This window comes from Pyxicephalus adspersus, chromosome 12, assembly GCF_032062135.1.
Source record: "Pyxicephalus adspersus chromosome 12, UCB_Pads_2.0, whole genome shotgun sequence".
Taxonomy (NCBI): Eukaryota; Metazoa; Chordata; class Amphibia; order Anura; family Pyxicephalidae; genus Pyxicephalus; species Pyxicephalus adspersus.
Window position 1 is genome coordinate 36,443,443 of NC_092869.1, and position 17,945 is coordinate 36,461,387.

Here is a 17,945-nt window from a genome sequence, read left to right on the forward strand (position 1 = left end):
TTAATTATGACCTGTGTAGACTGCCTCCAGATTTCTAGGTGCAGCATAGCTGTGATTGGGCTTTACAATCTCCTTTATAATGGGGCCCCTTTGTTACCAACCTGGGGCATATGCTTTGCAGGGGTCCTGATCCTCTATATGTTCCATGATATTGACGTACTAGTAATGGACAATGGATCAGGATGGTGCCACTGGAGATCTCATATTCAAAAATAAATTGCTCTCTTTTATTGTTCTTGACTGATCTCATGTAAGCTTTTTCTCTAAATGTTTTTCTGCTCAAACCTTAATAGTGAGATTGTGTAGGTGTGTTCTCCAAAGTGTTCCCCCTTCAAGTTATCACTAGTGTAAATCCTGATTCCCTGGTTTATTATTTAGAAGAATGAGAACTTTGTAATCCTTACAGAGAAACAAGCCAGCAAATTTAAATTTGTATGGTGTTTGCTTTTAATACACATTCTAAAAGCTGCTCCTAGGCCATCTTGTATATTTCATGTTCAGGGTGATTGTGATCTTTGACTAATGTGTGTTTGTTTATTTCTGCAGGCTGCAAAGCTTCTGTATGAATCTCGTGACCAGTAACAGAAGAGGAAATATGGATGACACAAAGTTTTATTTGTAATTGTCAATTATGGATGCAATATAACAGATTCTCTATATGCCTAATACGTACAGTTAGGTTTGTTAATTTACAATGTATCTGTCACTTGCCCACTACTGGCAGCCATTGCAGAGACTGGGACTTGCTGGACTACATGGTAGGTTGTTACCACAGTGGCGATTGGTACATTGCAAAGATACATTTTCACAAATGTCTGCTGTAAATGTGGGCAAATGATAAATACACCAGTACTTTTTTTATAAGCAGGATACCTAACTTTATTTGTGCAATATATACACAATTTAATAATGCTTCAAACTTTAATCTCACAAGACTATGGGGTTCATTCAGATGACTGCTTACTTAAGGGTTGGTGTGGTTGTAGTAAGGCATAATAGCCGCATATTTACATAGTAGCCTGTGAATGCAGACTTAATTCTGCTTGTTGGACTGAAGCCAAAGTATAAAGCTACCATTGTTTTACAGAATGGTATGGTTAGTTGCAATACCATAAAGATATGTCCATCAGGTGAAATCTCTAATGACATCATTGTCTCCAAAAGAAAGCCTTGCAGACAAGCAGAGACCTTTCTGTACTGCTTGGAGTGCCAACAGGTTGGTTTCCTGTTGGAGTGGTGGAAAGGTATTACAAGTCTTGTACCGTTTGCATAATACTGCCACCTACAGAAGGATTGGATACGTAACGGCCAGCCTATAGTATAACCCCTTTTTGCTGCCAGCATTCCTATTCTCTATTTTATAGTGTCTGCTGTGTAGACTTTTTTCTTTTTCAGATATTTTTTTTTTTTCAGTCAAGGTTAGTGTTCGAGAGAGAGCTGGTTTCTCCTTTAGCTGTCCAAGCATGCATCAAACTACCCTAAGGGTGTTTTAACTAAATTCTTCTAGTGTACACGGAACATGGAAGTGACCCACTGGTACTGAATTCCACCTAAAGATGATATTCAGACCCTGCTCTGGTACTAGTTAGCCACTTTTGAGATCCAGAGCCTCTGGCATCGCTGCCATGTTTGCCCTATCTCTGTAGACTCATTTAAGTAGTGATTGGGCCAAGCATTGGGAGTTCCACCATTTAGGTTGTTGGTGCCCTTGTCAAAGCCCATTTCCTTAAGCTTTACTGTGGAAGGATTTATAAGCTCTTTACTTGCTCCCCTTCTTCTGTTTTTGCTGTGCAAATCCTTTATGAAAATATGATCTTTGATCTGTCCCACTAATCATTATTCACTGTTGAGGTTGTTGCGAGTAACCGAGACCCTGCCTGTGTCACTCAGTTGCAGCATATCTGTTCCCTAGCCTTGATGATGCCTGGAATCCTATATGCTTGTTAATTGGGGCATGTCACTTGGACTTACCCCCACATGCACATTATTACCTCTCTACAGGCTCTGCATGTGATCTGATTTGGAGTATTTTAGAATCCCACAAAGAGCTGAAACCCTCCTAGATCACTTGCCTTTTGACTTTTAATTCTGTAGAATATAAAAAGTATATACCTTTCCAACCTCCAACATGTTCAGGAGGGTTTTCTGTTTGGAAAGGAATTTTCCGATGTGATCTCCCACTCCGTTTCAGCAGGTAGGCCCTCCAGTTTTGGCTGTGACCATGATTTTCCACATGATGACAAAAAGTATCTGTATTGATCTCCTGAAGTATTATAATTTGCCCCTTTACAATGCTTGGACCTTATGACTAAAGCCCTGCAACTTCTTTGTAATGACTTATTGATGGCTACCATGCTTATCTCTGGTGTAGTGTTGGCACCTTTTTGGATCTACAATACATAGAAAGCAGACAACATGTGTGGGATTTTTAAGGTAGTAATCAATCACATCAATTATAAAGTACGTTTTACCAATTTTTATTAAAACATCAAATTAAGACAGTATTATTTGATTTCTGAACATTTTAAAACCAAAATTACATTTCCACTGTTATGGTGTGTAACTCCAGATAAACAGGGGACTCTACTTGATGTATTAATCTCAACGCAGTCCACTTCTTCAGGGGATCCAGAGAACCCATATGTTACATTTAATGATCGTTCAATTATATTCATAATTAATTCACACATCAATTGTACTTAATATCAATATCAACTTACATTTTTTTTTGCTTTCCCCTTTCCAAATGTTCTATGACATACCCACCTATAGCAGCCATCGTTTGACTAAGTGTTTGAAAAAGTGAAAGAATGAATATTTGTAAGCAATACATAAGGTTGGTATTACTTGTAAAAATGTTGTTAGGCACGAAGGGTTTAAAGCTTGTATTCCTTCTTTACAGGGGATCTGTGATTCTAGTTTCACGTTAGAAATTGATGTCTATTGCTTCCCAGAACTTGGCCTGGCAGGTCCTTCCACTATTCGCTGAAAAACTTTTATATCCTTCTATACTTGGGGATCTGTTTTCTTTTATGTGTATTGATGGACTGGTGTGTTCCTCCCAGTAGCTCCTTTGCACCTCTTCATTGACTCTGTGCAGTCCTCTAGTTTCCTTCTTTATGGCTAATGGCTTAATAAACTTATCTACTTCTTGTACATGTGAAGATGGCCTCTTACTAGAAGGGTGGTCGTCTTTCTCATTCTAGCCCTAGATGTCAGTTCTTTGGTCTGCAGGCTGTTTGCATGGCCCGATGTTCCTTCCTCTCAGTTGGGCTTTGTTTTGGACATTCCAAAGACATCCTGTGAATTCTTTACTTGGGGTTCATTGAGGGGACAAAGGTCCCATGCCATGTTTTTTATGATAATAATCTGGTACTGTTGGCTTCTAAACATAGGCATGGTGGTAGTAGAAGGGGTCATGCCTAGACTTTTTTTTTTGCCTGTGTGCAGTCCTTGTGTAGGTATCATAACAAGAAGGTACAGATATTCCTGTATACCTTGATGAGACTCACAAGAATAGGATTTTATAGTCCAATTTACCAAGAATTTCATGTTTCCTGGCAATCCCATTTAACATGATTTCACCACACAGCTGTATAAGTAGGGGCAATACAGAGGAAGACAAAGCATCCCCTTCACAAACCAAATGTTAATATGGAACATTAGGTTACATCTTACTGGATGTTGGTGGAAGGAGTGCAAGTTTTCCTTTGCACAAGTGGTCTTGACTGAACCTCGTAATATATTTTGTTTATTGTTAAAGGTAGCTTTGTTTTCCCTACCGCAGTTTTCAGCGTACGTGGCTAGCCTGGATCAGATAGCCGGGTTTTGCTGGAGAATTACTTTTTACACTAGATCTCAGGTTTCTTCTCTCTAGTACAAAAAGCACTAACTTTTTTTTTTTTTGACCAGGGAAAATGGGGGGGGGCGTGTGCAGAATACAAGATATGTGATTGTTTTTAGATGTTATAGGGCTGATGTATCAAACCTGGAGAACTTTAAAATGTGGAGGTGATGCCTGCAGTAAGCAATCCTAGCCTTGGGGAAAATAGTGCTGGGATTTAATTTGTTGTCCTAGCCCGTATTTTTTTTTTTCCTGCAGTTTAGGTAAAACTGGCCGGTTTATATTGATAATGGAGATTGGTAACTCACTATGTTTATGGAAGGTGCTATTCAGTGCAAGTTCATGGGCTGTGATCCTGACTTCAGTAACTAGAGAGTAACTGTCCTGGAAGAAGCAGATTGTCAGGTTTGCACATTTCATACATTATGGCATTAATAGCTCAGGGTGCATAATTCTTACTGGGAAGCTTATGTATACATGCAAAGTGATGCCAGTCTGTATCCTATTCTTACTATAAAGAACAGTAAGGGATTGCTGCATGCCTTCTAATAATCTGGTGCAGAGTATGAATAACTGTTTTTAAAGGGAGCTATTGTTTTTTTCATGAAAAAAAGGTAATCAGAATGATTTGGGTGGTTATTCACATTTTGTAGCAAACACATTTATTACAATGTCTTCCCAGCTAGACTCAAATGTCAACTCCTGAACTGTATTGCATGTAGTCTTATACAAAATCCACTAGAGGGAGCTAATATGCTCAATTCATTAATTGGGGTTAGAAAAGCTTGGATTGTTTGCTGGGGGCCACACTTTACAAACATTTGTTCAAACATGCCTCAAATAGAGGAAAATACAAAGAGTTGCAAGATGAATAGATGAAAGGTACTGATGTGGATGCAATTTTTTTGGGTTCCCTGCAGAGTCTTTCCTACAGCCAGGGTTCTGGTGTTTGCCATATATTTTGGGAGCATTCTCCATGTTCAGGGTGGTGACACATTTGCCCTGATTTATAAAGCTCTCCAAGACTATCATGGGAGAACTTGGGCATTCCAGCAAACCTGGAATGGATTTTTTAAAAATCATTTTAAAATTTGGAAAATGGTTTTATTGCTGGACCAGATCCATTCCAAGTTTGCTGGGTCAACCAGGTTTCTCCATGATAGTCTATCTTCTTAGTTCTTATTAGGCTCACATCCTCACTCTGTGTTACAGGTGGATCTGAGATGGGGGAAGATCTCACTATCTGAGTTAGATACTGCAATGACCTGGTCAGTTTGTTTCTCGGGCACATCTGTACTTTTTCACCCATCAACTTGCAACTTTTTTTTTGTTTTTTAATGCAATGAAATGTTAGAAATTTGAACAACTCTTTGTAATTCCATTGCTCGTGTGTGCTTATTTTTTCTCCAGGTCAGTTTTGTAGGTTGTGTTCAGTTCTCAAACTCATGGGAACTGGCTGCTTCTTGCTTAAGTGCTCTGCCAGCAGAGGGTGCTCACTGCATTAATGTATGCTTGACCTAGTTTAACTGCTTGCACCTCCTCCATAAAGACAGCAGGGGGAGCTGTAACAACCATTCCAGGGAATACTGACCAACATACACATTATATGAGCATTGACTGTAAAAGACCCCAACATTTATAACTATGATCTGAGGTGGGTGGCCCAATAGTCAAAGTATCTGAAGACTGTTTTCTAGCAGAAAGCAGAATAGAATTTATTTTTTTAGGTAGCATTAAAGTGGATTGAAACCTATACTGCTATGCAGTACTTTAGCAAAGTATTTATAAATAATTACCACCCTCCCCCCTAACCTATTGTTGCATTTCAGCAATGCTAACCTCCTCTAGACTTTCAGCTATCTTCTAGTCTACATCTGGCCATTTCAGCATTGGCTGTGACAGGACGACCAAGTCTGCACACTGTGTTGGCATGACTGCTATAAACTCTTGCAGGGTAAAACGGGGACAGCTTGGTTGTCATGCCATAACCTGAACATGGAGGTTGCTGCCACAATCACAAGGTATTTTAATACTTGCTATAAGTTTAGGAAGGCTGAACAGTTTCAGATGACACTGCAATGTAAAGGTTATATTAGGGATGGGGTTACTTGCTACTTTAAGCTAGATGATTGTCATACCAACAAACTGTTCTTTCTTCAGATACTTTTTCCTATTTGGGGATTTATCAAAGTTTAGTTGCAGTGTACAGCAAACTTTGTGACCCATTTCTTTAGAAAAAAAACTTGCTTTGTTGTCAGTGAACAGCTGTATCAATGTTTTCTTATGAGATGTTGGGGATAAAAGCACAATCCATAAACTTGACTGGTATTATTGGGTGGCCCTTACTAAATTTCGTTACCCGTATTATACAAAAATATAGAGCTGTGATGGTCATACTGCTGGAACCTGAGGCCCTCACAGCTCCAGATGCTTAAAGTAGCTCCCCTCTGTCTAATCCCTACTTTATTGTACTAGAGCTACAAAATATTGCTGTATATTCATGATTAATCTCTGCCTTCCTCACATGTACCAGGGATTCTCTGCAGCTTTTTGTACAGAATAAATATGTTAAGTTAATAAAAAAGCACAACAGTTACAAGGTGGTGTTGGTGTATCTCTGCTATAGAAAGAGGAAAAGTTTTTTTTTTTTTTCCTTCAAATTATTGTGTTAGAAACTATATGGGAAATATAGGGGAAGTCTCCCTTCCAATTCTGATAATGCGTAGCCCTATGGGTAAAACATAACAATGTGTCCTAAAGGACTTTAAATAGAGCCTTTAGATTACATTTGTCACATGTGTCCTTGATTGGAAGAGCTGGGTTGTTTTTTTTTTTTTTTTTTTAAATAAATGGATTGTGTTAAAGTGAAATTTAACCCTTCTATCCTCTGTGCCAGCTTACGCTCTGTGTAGATCAGCAGTAGCAGCACATGACAATAGCCATTTAAAGGATTGAAAGTTTGGCTGTAGTCCCTATTTAATGTACAGTGCTGTGTAATATGTTGGTGCAATATAAACCCTGTATTAATAATATTAGTCACACTGATATGTGACAGAACCAGAGGCATACACTGCGCCTGTGCTAGACAGCAGAATGTAGAACAGAGCATTGATGTGATTCGGCTACACCTGCCATGGGAGGGATATACAACTTGCCATCTTGACCCTCTTCTAATCCAGATTAGGTGTATTGACTCAGCATACCTGTACCAGGTGAGGCATCATTCTCCGGGTCAGAATACAATCCAAGCAATTTTAATTTTTAGAAAGTTGATAATGGCTACCTTCATAGATCTCATGGTCAGCATCCTTTTTAATATTTAGTGCTTATTTCTAACTGAGATTTCTAAACAGTAAAAGTGGATTTAGGGCTGCTGAGCATAACACATAGGAAAGTACAAATCCATTCTTTGGTTAGCTACTAATATCACTTGCAATAATTTCTAAAAGTGGCCTGGCAATAAATACAGCAATTGTACAAATAGCTGCCTATGGAATAAGCTACACGGCTAACAAAGTGAAATAAGAGTGCAGTATTCTCCCCAGAATTTTTTTTTTAAAGCTGGGTGGGAAGACACTATAGGTGGGTGGCAGCGGCCCCTGTATTGTAACCCAACTATTCAGTAACCACTCAAAAACAGCTGGGCGGTTACTGAAAAGTGCCAGGTTGTACACCCTGCTAAAAGGGACTGGGCGAAAACTGCTTGTGTATTGATCAAACAATAACCCAAATGTGCAATCAAGCATTGTTGTGATCAAACACTTATTGAACCACAAGCAATTTAATATAGCTGAATTGATCTGCTAAAATGAAAAAGTATGTCATGTATATTCAGAACAGACATAAATAAAAACCTTTAAAAAAAAAAAAGTAGAAAAATGTTTTAACTTGTCAGCATTTACAATTTTTTTCTAGTTGGTTTTATGTCCTTCTTCCTGTCCAGTAAAAGGTTGTGGAAAAAACAGAAAGTGAGGGGAATTTTTTTTTTGCACCCAGAATAGCAGTGAACACCAACAAGTGTGTTCCCCCATCCTATCCAGAACTTTTTAGGTATAGATAGATTTCTATGATAGAAATGTATTACATGAATATCCTTCAATGTCCTAATGCCACTCCTGTAGCAGTAGTTTTACAATGTCTGTACATCACTGCACCCCGAAGTCTTAGAACTGCAGTGAACCACAGCGATCCCCTGTGCAGCCAGGAGCTGCTGGTGTGCGGTTTGGCACCACAGGCCTTAAGGGGCCCTAACAGTCAGGTACACGCCTCTCGTCCTTGGCACAAATCTGCAGGAGGGCCATTTTAAAAGCATGTCCTAGCCCTACAGAACTATGCATGAGACTGAATTGGGCTTTTATCTCAGAGTGTGGCTGTCAAATGTACAGCATTCTATCTCGCAGCATGTATATAGGGGTGGATGAAGAAATGTTTTAGGAATGCATAGATTTGCATTCAGATCATATTCTCCACTACAGCATATTTGATTTTTGGTAATTAATCTTTAGATAGCAATAGCCTCACAGCTTATAACACTTTGCAGACCCTTGTAATGAAAACTATCTTTTCCAGAAAACTTCTTTAAACCATTTCCTTCCCTCCCCAATGAACAGACACCACTCTCAATCAATATTGGAACATGCTTTAGCATTTTTATTGATAATTTACATTTGGATTTTTTTTCTGAAACCTATTTTCTAGATCTCTTCAGAAAAGACTTCCGTAGTAGCAAATAAATTGAAACAAATACCTTTTATACTTTAATTTCCACCATCACCACAATATATACACTAAATGCAAACATCGTAAGAGCATATTTAGCACGGCATATGTGAAACCGCATTCACAGGTCTGTGGCATGGCCGTGTCTGCACACCTCAGCAACAGAGAGCTCAGCACGCCCTAAAACTTATGGAGAAGAAACTTTAAAAATAAACAAAAAAAAATACTTCTGGTATTTTAAAGCATGTACAGTGAATTCCAGTGAAGTTTGTGGTTTTAGATTCACAATACAGTGTATAGCTTATTGCAAACCTTGCATTAAACTCACTCACAACACAAACGCACCACTCTCCTCCCGAGTCAAAACACAGTTTATGTTAGGACAACCTGTAGTGCTTTAAACATTGAAGAACTACAAGGCCCAGCTTGCTTACCCAGATTAAGTAGTTCCCCAGTTAGCAGATAGGCTGCCTTTAGTCGATTTGTATCCACCGTACAAAACTCTTGACAGTAGTGCAAAATGACCCCCCTATAATATAACTTCTTGATTTAGTTAATCGAGACAGTTAAAAGATACGAGGGTTGGTACTGTCCTCATTGTATGGATACACCAGACTTGGTTTTATTCTGCAGTGGGTAGACAACACCCTCAAAGCAATCTTTGGCTCTAAAGCTGTAGAACTACAAGACCCAGCTCCTCATAGCCTGTAGTTAAATAGCAAATACCAACCATTATCAAATATCTATTTCGTGTTATATGTTTGCCATTATCATTAACACACCAAATGCATTGTGTGTGGAATGTATACCTATCAACAGTGTAAAGCAGTGAACTTTCATTATCTTTCGAGTTATAAACCTGTTTCTGCCTTCAGTTTGGTTATCGATAATAAACCTGTGGGAGTTTTCAGCTGTGTTACTGGTCGCATCAAAATATAGCTTCAAACTTTATGTTCTAATATAGTCTGAAGGCATTGCAAAACCATAATACAGTAAATGTAGTGTACAACCCAATAGAAAAAAAAATATCTACTTCCTATAAGGTGCCAATTTAGATGTGCAAGTCCACCCACAAATTCAGAGCACAAAAATCAAACATATATAGAATTCTAATGCCACACTTTTAAAGGGAATATATAGTCATGTTCCAGGTTTATTCCTTTTAGGTTAAAAACAGGGAAAACTAATGACATTGTCTCATTTTTTAATGTAAGGATTGAGTAATGTTTTATATGTAATATAATTGAATACACACTTTGTATAGTTGTATAAAGAACCATATATTAAAGGGCTATGAGTTACCTAAAGAGTGTATATGTATGACTGAAACCCTCGATGGAGCCATGTGGGAGGTAAGCCATTACTCTAATCCAGCGTTTCTCAGCCTTTTAAACAGGGGAACACTTTGAAAAAACATTCAGTTCCTCAAGGAACCACCGGCTATAATTACTATATTCACAGCTCACAGTACATTGTTGTGATGGGCAAAAGGGGTAAATGCCTCTTTCATTGCTGATGAGTAGGAAGCATGACCATAATAAAGAACATATGTACCAAACCACTATACATTCCCTTTAAAATTTACAAAAATTGAGTTTAACCTAAAGATTTCCTTATGGCCATTAGAAAATTGCTCAAATTCTGATTGCTGCCATAGAGATCATTAGCACTTTATAGGGTTTATTTAAAAGCAGTAAATCTGACATTCACCAAAACATTCCCTAGAGAAGAATCTTCCAGGTCCATGTGTTTCATGAGCAGTAATTAATTCTCCACCAGAAAATGTTTCAGTGAAAGTCAGATTTTTCTGTGCTCTGTAATAAACCCTTCTCATCGCAATAATTGAAATTGTGGAGTCCACAATGCTCATTTTCAAAAGCTCTATGGGGAAAGTAAAATAGGTAAATGCTAAATGTGCAAAGTTTGTATTCACTGCCCCAAGGTATAACAGTGAATCAGAATGGTGAATGGTTCAACTTAACTTGCTGGCTTCTTATACACTTTAGACTCCAGTGAGCCAATACCTCAACCAGAACTCAATCTCAATTGAACCCAGTGGCTTTAGGTCTGAGAAGTCAAGCCAAAGGATTGTGATGCACAAAACATAACTGCAATCCAAAAACAAGAGAATGCCAACTATATCATGGTCTTGTGATAGCAGAAAAAGGAACAGAGGAGACATTTGGAATCACAGAAAAATATAAGAAGCCATTGGGTGATTCCATCAGTCACCGTCCTCAGAATGAATGCAAGTTATGTGGGAATAGCTTTAAGAGAGATGCAGCATCGCATAACAACAAGTCAGCGTATCTGATTTTGGCATATGAACATTGCTATGGGGTACGGCAGGGGACAGCTCTCATCACAGTGCTATCAAGTAACATCCAATAACTTTCTTATGGACATAAAAAGTGCAAACAGTACTCTACATCCCCCTTCCCCACTTACAATTTCCATCCCAAATGGAAAAAAACATCGCTTTGCAGCCTTTCCTAACCATACACTTCATGTCCTCTCTATACAACACTTCCGCGCAGCAAACTCACTTACGCTTTCACTCTCTCACCTCCGTCTCTACCCTTTCTCAAGCATTTTTCTACTTACCGATCCCACCACAATGGCATCTCCCAAGTGCTGAAATCTAAGCCTTTAATTACACAGGTTTGTAATGGTTCTCATTTATCCAGGTTATAGTACAGTTTGTCAGACTAAACTGGACTTGTTCTGTAATGTTGAAGATCTTTCCTAGCTTCTAGAAGCCACTTCAGTTATAATGAGTGTCAGGAACATAGCCGAACACATATTAATACAGACACCTAATCCAATCACCATGAAGTGTGACAAGGGAAATGTTGATTGTTCTTAACAGGATGGGAGGTGTACAAATTGTGGACCCACCTTGTTCTAATGACCTCATCTCAACCTTGGTGTCAGAAAGTCTGCATAGGTGTGAATTGCTAAGGTCAGACATGTTAAAACAACATTATAGGTGAAGGCTCCTACCCCTGTTCAGGGATGGCTGTTCCAGTTTATTGTAGATGGCCTCTTTCGAGCCTCTTATTAACATTTCCAACATTGCAGAACAAGTCTGGTTGAATGTGACCAATTACTTACTAACTTTAATTTCACACTTGATACAAAAAAAAGACCCCACTTGGAAATGTGCTAAACAGACCCACAATGATCAGCATGCACACACAATGGAAAACGCCTGAGATGTAAGTGCCTTATGTGGGTAATGGTATAGGGTCCATTCTTTACTCTATGCACTGGCACTAAAACGTTTATTGGCAGGAAAGCCGGCAGAATGAACACACGCGGTAAAATAAACTTATTTACATTGGGGTCATCCTGTGGTACTGGAGGACAGCGTTGTGTCTCCACATCGGCACCCTGGTAAATCCGATCAGACGATAGTCCTGCAGAATCCATGAGCAGATTGTATGAACGATCAGTCTGTAAATGACCCTGGAGGGTGTATAATACATCACGGAACACACTGTACTTATAATTTCTGCAGTTCTGTAGTGTAGAGACAGGATCCACAGTTTGCCATTGATAGTCCATGAAATGTTTATAGCTTGGTGCCTTTCATTCCAGTGTAAGGAAATTTTAGGCTGAATTTCAAGCCAACGTCCGCTGTCTAGGTTTTATCCGGGGATACAGCTGTGCAAGAGAAAATAAAGATGAATGATTGTGGAACCCTGTAATTGAGAACACTTTTGTTTGATCTCAGTCCAACCGGACAACGAATATATGGTCAAGCTATAGACATTCAAGTATTTACACACAATCTTGAGCTTTAAAACATATCCTTACTGACCTCTAGAGTTCCAATTTTCAGCAGAGGCATTAAACTCAGTAAATAGTTTCTTATAAATATAGATCCCACTGCTCCTTGTAGCTCTCTTACCTCCTATGTTGACCCAATATTAGGCTCTAGGATAAGATCTGAGCTTGAATGGCTCCACAGTATTTGGATTGTGTCAAAGTTCATTTGTTGCTAGTTAAAAACATTTATATATTTGAATGTCCTTAGCCAGGTCACAGGCTCACACTGCTACCATAAAACCCAACCCTAAGGGTCACTAAAGTCATCTGCATACATACTAGAGACTCAAATCTCCCTGCTCCAAAAACAAAAAGATCAAGATGCCATCAATAACACAAGTGTTTGCATGGAAGAGATTGTACCTAGCTGATGAAAGACCATGTAAAGTTTTTTTTTGTCCTTTAAATACTGAGACAACACTCACGTGTAGTATGACCAGTGGAAATAAAAGGAAAGATGGGCTTTAGGGGAAAAGTTTTTTTTTTAAACCAAACATAAGTTTAATGGATAAAATGTTGTCCTAAGTCTAACATAAATCAACTGAGCTAGCGCGTAGACTATACAGAAGTCTCCTATACACTCTTGGTACATATTTTCCCAATGTTAGGGAATACAGATGGGGTTGAAGGAGTATGTAACAAATATTATCTCATATCACGTATAGTTATAACACGTTGAGTAAAAAGCAAAAAAAAAAAAATAAACTTTTTTTTTTCTCCTTTTGACTGGAAGTGGACACCCTGCTTTTCCATACCACAATATCAAGGTTTCAAAAATTCCTAAAACAGCATTAGAGAATAATAAATCTAATTAGACAATCATTTTCCTATGATTAGTATTACCTAGATCTTGCCCCCCAGGATATTACAAGTGATGTAGTTGAATCCATAGGGGAAACTCAGGTTGCAGTGTATAAATTATTAACAAAAACACTTAAAATCCTTATTTATTAATGTCTATACAAAAAAATCAGGAGAATGATCATCCATCAGTAACACACTCAAACAATCTAACAATAAATGAAACCCTTTTTCTAGTCAGAGAGACAGACAATCTGAATAAATTCACTTGTTCTTTTTAAACAACTCTGTCCTAGCACACTTGGTGTCTTTCTCTTCTTCTTGCTGTTTACTCAACGTGTTATAATTATTCTTACACATCCTTGGTGAACAATGCACAATCTCAAAGAATCCCCTGAGGAAGCTCTTGTGAGCGAAACGCGTCGGGTTATGAGAATCTTTTTGAAATATGAGAATCTTTTTGGGATATGAAATCTTTGTTACATATTCCTTCAACCCCATGTGTATTCCCTAAAAAGGGAAAACATGTACCAAGAGTGTATACGGGACTACTGTATAGTCTAGGCACTAGCTCATTTGATTTATGTTAGACTTAGGACAACATTTTATCTATTAAACTTATGTTTGTTTGGTTTAAAACTTTTGCCGTAAAGCCCATCTTTCCTTTTCTTTCCACTGGTAATTCTATTTGAATTAAGGGCGAGGCAAACAGAAATAACTTTCATGTTTGGTCTGTGATTCTGGGGATAGAACAAACACACACTAAAGGTGCGTACACACTTCCAATTTTTATCGTTCAAAACGAACGATCGATTGGGCAAAAATCGTTCGTAAAAAAAGTAACCAACGACGCCGACGAACGAGGAAAGTCGTTGGAAACGAACGACCGGACCGGCGGATCGGATTGGACGACGATCGTTGAACATCGTTCGTGTGTACGATCGTTCGTTGATCGTCCATGGTCTGAGCATGCGTAATGAACGAACGTTCGTTCACTTTCCTGTCGTGCACATAGTTCCTCTATCGCTCAAACGATCGTATCTATTGTGTGTACAATATCTACGAACGATCGTGTCGTTATCTCTATGTGCAGGATCGGTGCTATACGATCGTTCGTAGATATCGTGCAGGATCGTTCGTCGTTGGTTTTCCAACGATAATAATTGGAAGTGTGTACGTAGCTTTACACTCACGTGTTGTTTAATAGTACAAATGCTACACAGGTGATAATAGTCCACTTACCCCCAGAAGATTCTTAGGCACATATCCTTCCTTCTCATTGAGACGTGCCCACCACCAGTCTGTTTCTGCATCATCTTTGCGTCTTAGGATGGTAATAGCATCACCTTCCCGGAAAGACAGCTCGTCAGGGTTTTGTGCTTCGAAATCCCACAGAGCATATACCAGTCCTTTGTTCATGACCCCCAACTTCTCCTGAACGCCTGTGTAATGAAATAAACACATGGTTTGGTCATTGTTTAAAAGTCAGGTAATTCCTATGTCACTTACAGTTAAGAAATCTAACATTGGGTTCGGAAGGTGTAGTTCACTTCTTGAAAGTACAGAGGCTTCTGCCCCTAGAGCTACTCCTTGGGTCTAATTCTGTACTTTCGGCAGTTGAGTCCTGATCACTGTTTATCAAATAAAGATCTTATGAACTTAATATAATCATCTTATTAATTCTGAGATGTCGAAATATTCAAAGTTAAATTAACTAAAAAATAAATTTTTTCTTATTAGGATATGGGCAGTTTCCAATTTCAGACCTGAAGGCTAGAAAAATAGGTAAATATCTAGCTAAGCCTGATTAGTTTTTTTAATGCACTTAATGCAATAGGTTTTTAATGCATTAGACCAATTTACCATAAAGAAACTGTGAACACTGGATATAACCCTCTTCCATCTCTTCGCACTTGTCAGCGGCGGTCTCTGTGTCACTAATAGTTGTGGCAAAGATGGCTGCTCCGCACTCCACCAACATCTTACAGAGGTGGACGCTGTTACAGGAGGCTGCACAGTGTAGAGGAGTCCTGGCAGGAAGAAACATGGAGGTTAAGACACAATCTGAAATCAGTCGAGAATATTTAAATGGAAAACTATTTAGTAAGGTGAATGGCAGAATAAAACTTGTACTTTATGGTACAATTGTAGAAGAGATGAAATGTACCAGACACTACATAGATTACCAAATACTATGCAGTACAAAAGGTCAGTCTGATGGGATATAAATTGAATGAATTAACCCAAAAACTAGAAAGCTGTTGATTTTTTTTGGCACAATATAAAGAAATCATGCCAACTTTACCTCATTTGCCCAACTAGCACACCATAGGGCCCTTCTGAAATTAGAAGACTAATTTTCTGAGGATTATTATTTCCATAATTTTAAGCTCACAGAACCAATGTCCACGTGACAATGCCTAAAGCAAACAATTTGTTTTGGATTTTTCTTCCAACAGATTTGATATAAAATTATTAGAATTAAATGTGTTCTTTTCCCCAACCACTGACGTTATGTCATGCTGAAGAGAAGAAGTGACCAAATTATATATATATATATATATATATATATATATATATAAAGTGTAACTCCTAACACAAAAACTTGCTTTAGGCATCAATAGTAAAGGACAGGGATGACACAAAGCCAAGACATCAATGGCTGTCCCATTCATCCATCTGACAGGTTGCTTTCATGCCTAGATAAAATAAGTAAACCTTTTTGCAGACTGTACTCACCAGCCATCGCTGTCAGCAGCATTCACATTAACACCAAAGTCCAGCAGAAACTTGACAATGTGATGGTGTCCAGCACACACAGCGTTGTGCAGTGGTGTGATCCCCTCATCGTTGGGCTTGCTGGGATCTTCCACCTAAATAAAGACAAAGGGTATAATTTTCTCACTGTCACTCATCTCCAAGAGACCCTAACACACCCCTACAGAGGAAGTCTACGCACCTCATATATGATCCTTTGGACCAGGTCAAACTCTCCTTCTAGGGAAGCATCAAGCAGCAGAGCCAGGGGGTTAAACCTTACACGTAGTCCATGTCCTGTGCGCTCTGAATTTGGCTTCTTCAGATTAGTGCGTTTTACCTTAAGATAGAAAAATAGTTCACATTTAAAATTTAGTGAATAGTCAAAAACTTACAACTGTGCCCAGTTATCAGCGTCTTGTAAACCAGACTTGGATGGGGAAAGTTGGGACTGGGCAAAACAAGGAACTACTGCTTTACAGAATACTGCTGACCAACAGTAAGAAGGAGCAGACGTATGACCTCTTCTTTGTTACAATCATCTTCAGAGTGAAGTATCTCCAACAGAGAAGGATGGAGTCACGTACTGGGTTGTGTTGTTGGGCAATGGTGCCAATGTCAAAATAATGGATAAGCATAATTCACCCATCTGCCAAGGAGTTTGGGATTAAATCCTCTGCAACACCGCTTTGCTGCTTTTTTGGCTTAGTTTTTATAAAAGTGCACCTTACCTGGGCTGGGAGGGGTAAAAGTGCATAAAATAATCCTGAAACACCTAAAAATACACTACTTGTCTAACAGTTTGACAGGTGGACCTTGACCTTTAGTGGCACATTTCTATGTATATGGATACTGGTAAACTTTGTTACCCATCAACCAATGTGGAATATGGGGGCAAAGGGGCAATGACATAGGGGAACTTTAGATGTAGACCCAATTTTATATAGAGAGTGCCCAGCCTAGATTGTATATACTTTTAAAGAGAAGAGAGGATATAGGAAAAGGACACCATTTTCCTATACCCCCCTCTTCTCTTTAGAAGCATACCCATCAACCAATCAACCATGCAGTAACCCAATGTGCAGTTTGTTCAGCCTGCAATATATCTTGGCATTTGAAAGATGGCAGACGCTGGGCCCTACACAACTGTATACTTTTTTTTATTTTGGCAATTAGAAATGAAGCGTAACCTTTAAGTTTACGTCAAGGGAATCGGTGTTTTTAGCAACATGGGAGGGGTGTTTTTAGCAACATGATGTCTAGATTAATAGGCACCTATGTCCCTGAGGATTTAGGAACAGAAGAGTGTTGGGTCACTTATATAAGCTTTAGCACACGACTTCCTGAAACTTCCTAGAGGCAACATTTGCTGAATTCATCAGAAAAATAATGCTGTGTGGAATAGACATGGAACATCTAGATAAAGCAATCAGATGTACAGACTGTAATGATTCCTGACCTGGTAAATTAGGCCTGGATGAACAAACAGGAGACAGGCTGGTACCCATACCTACATATATATTGCTGTATGCTCAAGGCTACAGGATCATTAGTGAATCTGGATGGACAGAGAGAGGCTCCAGGGCACCAGCACATTATACCTAACTGGAACATGGTTACAGTATTAAGGTAGAACTAGTTTTTTTTTTTTTTTTTAAATAAGTGGGAATGTAAACAAAAATTACCTTCACAGAGGTGTCATTGCATTAGAGAGCCACAAAAATATTTGTTGTAGCTTTGCTTAATAGTACAGCTCCCACAGTATCTCCAGTTTGTGCAGAATTTAAGATGTGCAGATCTTATTTACTGCTACACCGTTGTGTTCACCCCTTCCCAAAATATAACACAGAATACACAGCATTTTGTCAATAGATTGAAAACCATACTCATAGGAGGTGGAGAATTATACTGGTTTATACCACACCTCTGTAATAGTCCACAGAGATAAAACCCCTCTAGACCCATCAGTCTAAATTCTAATCCGATTTCCCAC

General features: G+C 38.7%; 2 protein-coding genes across 3 annotated transcripts in view; one reads left to right on the forward strand and one right to left on the reverse strand.

Annotated features, from left to right (window-relative positions):
* Nucleotides 1-6,428, forward strand: part of ZFYVE21 (zinc finger FYVE-type containing 21) — a 29,111-nt gene extending 22,683 nt beyond the window's left edge. For both annotated transcript variants that reach the window (XM_072428840.1, XM_072428842.1), the window contains one exon: nt 547-6,428. In XM_072428840.1, the coding sequence (XP_072284941.1) occupies nt 547-582 (36 nt within the window). In that variant the 3' untranslated portion in view covers nt 583-6,428. The remainder of the gene's footprint in view (nt 1-546) is intronic.
* A 2,039-nt stretch (nt 6,429-8,467) lies between these two features.
* Nucleotides 8,468-17,945, reverse strand: part of PPP1R13B (protein phosphatase 1 regulatory subunit 13B) — a 53,060-nt gene continuing 43,582 nt past the window's right edge. Inside the window, 5 exon segments of the mRNA XM_072427662.1 lie at nt 8,468-12,229; nt 14,438-14,637; nt 15,059-15,225; nt 15,935-16,068; nt 16,155-16,292. Coding sequence (XP_072283763.1) covers nt 12,188-12,229; nt 14,438-14,637; nt 15,059-15,225; nt 15,935-16,068; nt 16,155-16,292 — 681 coding nt within the window. The 3' untranslated portion in view covers nt 8,468-12,187.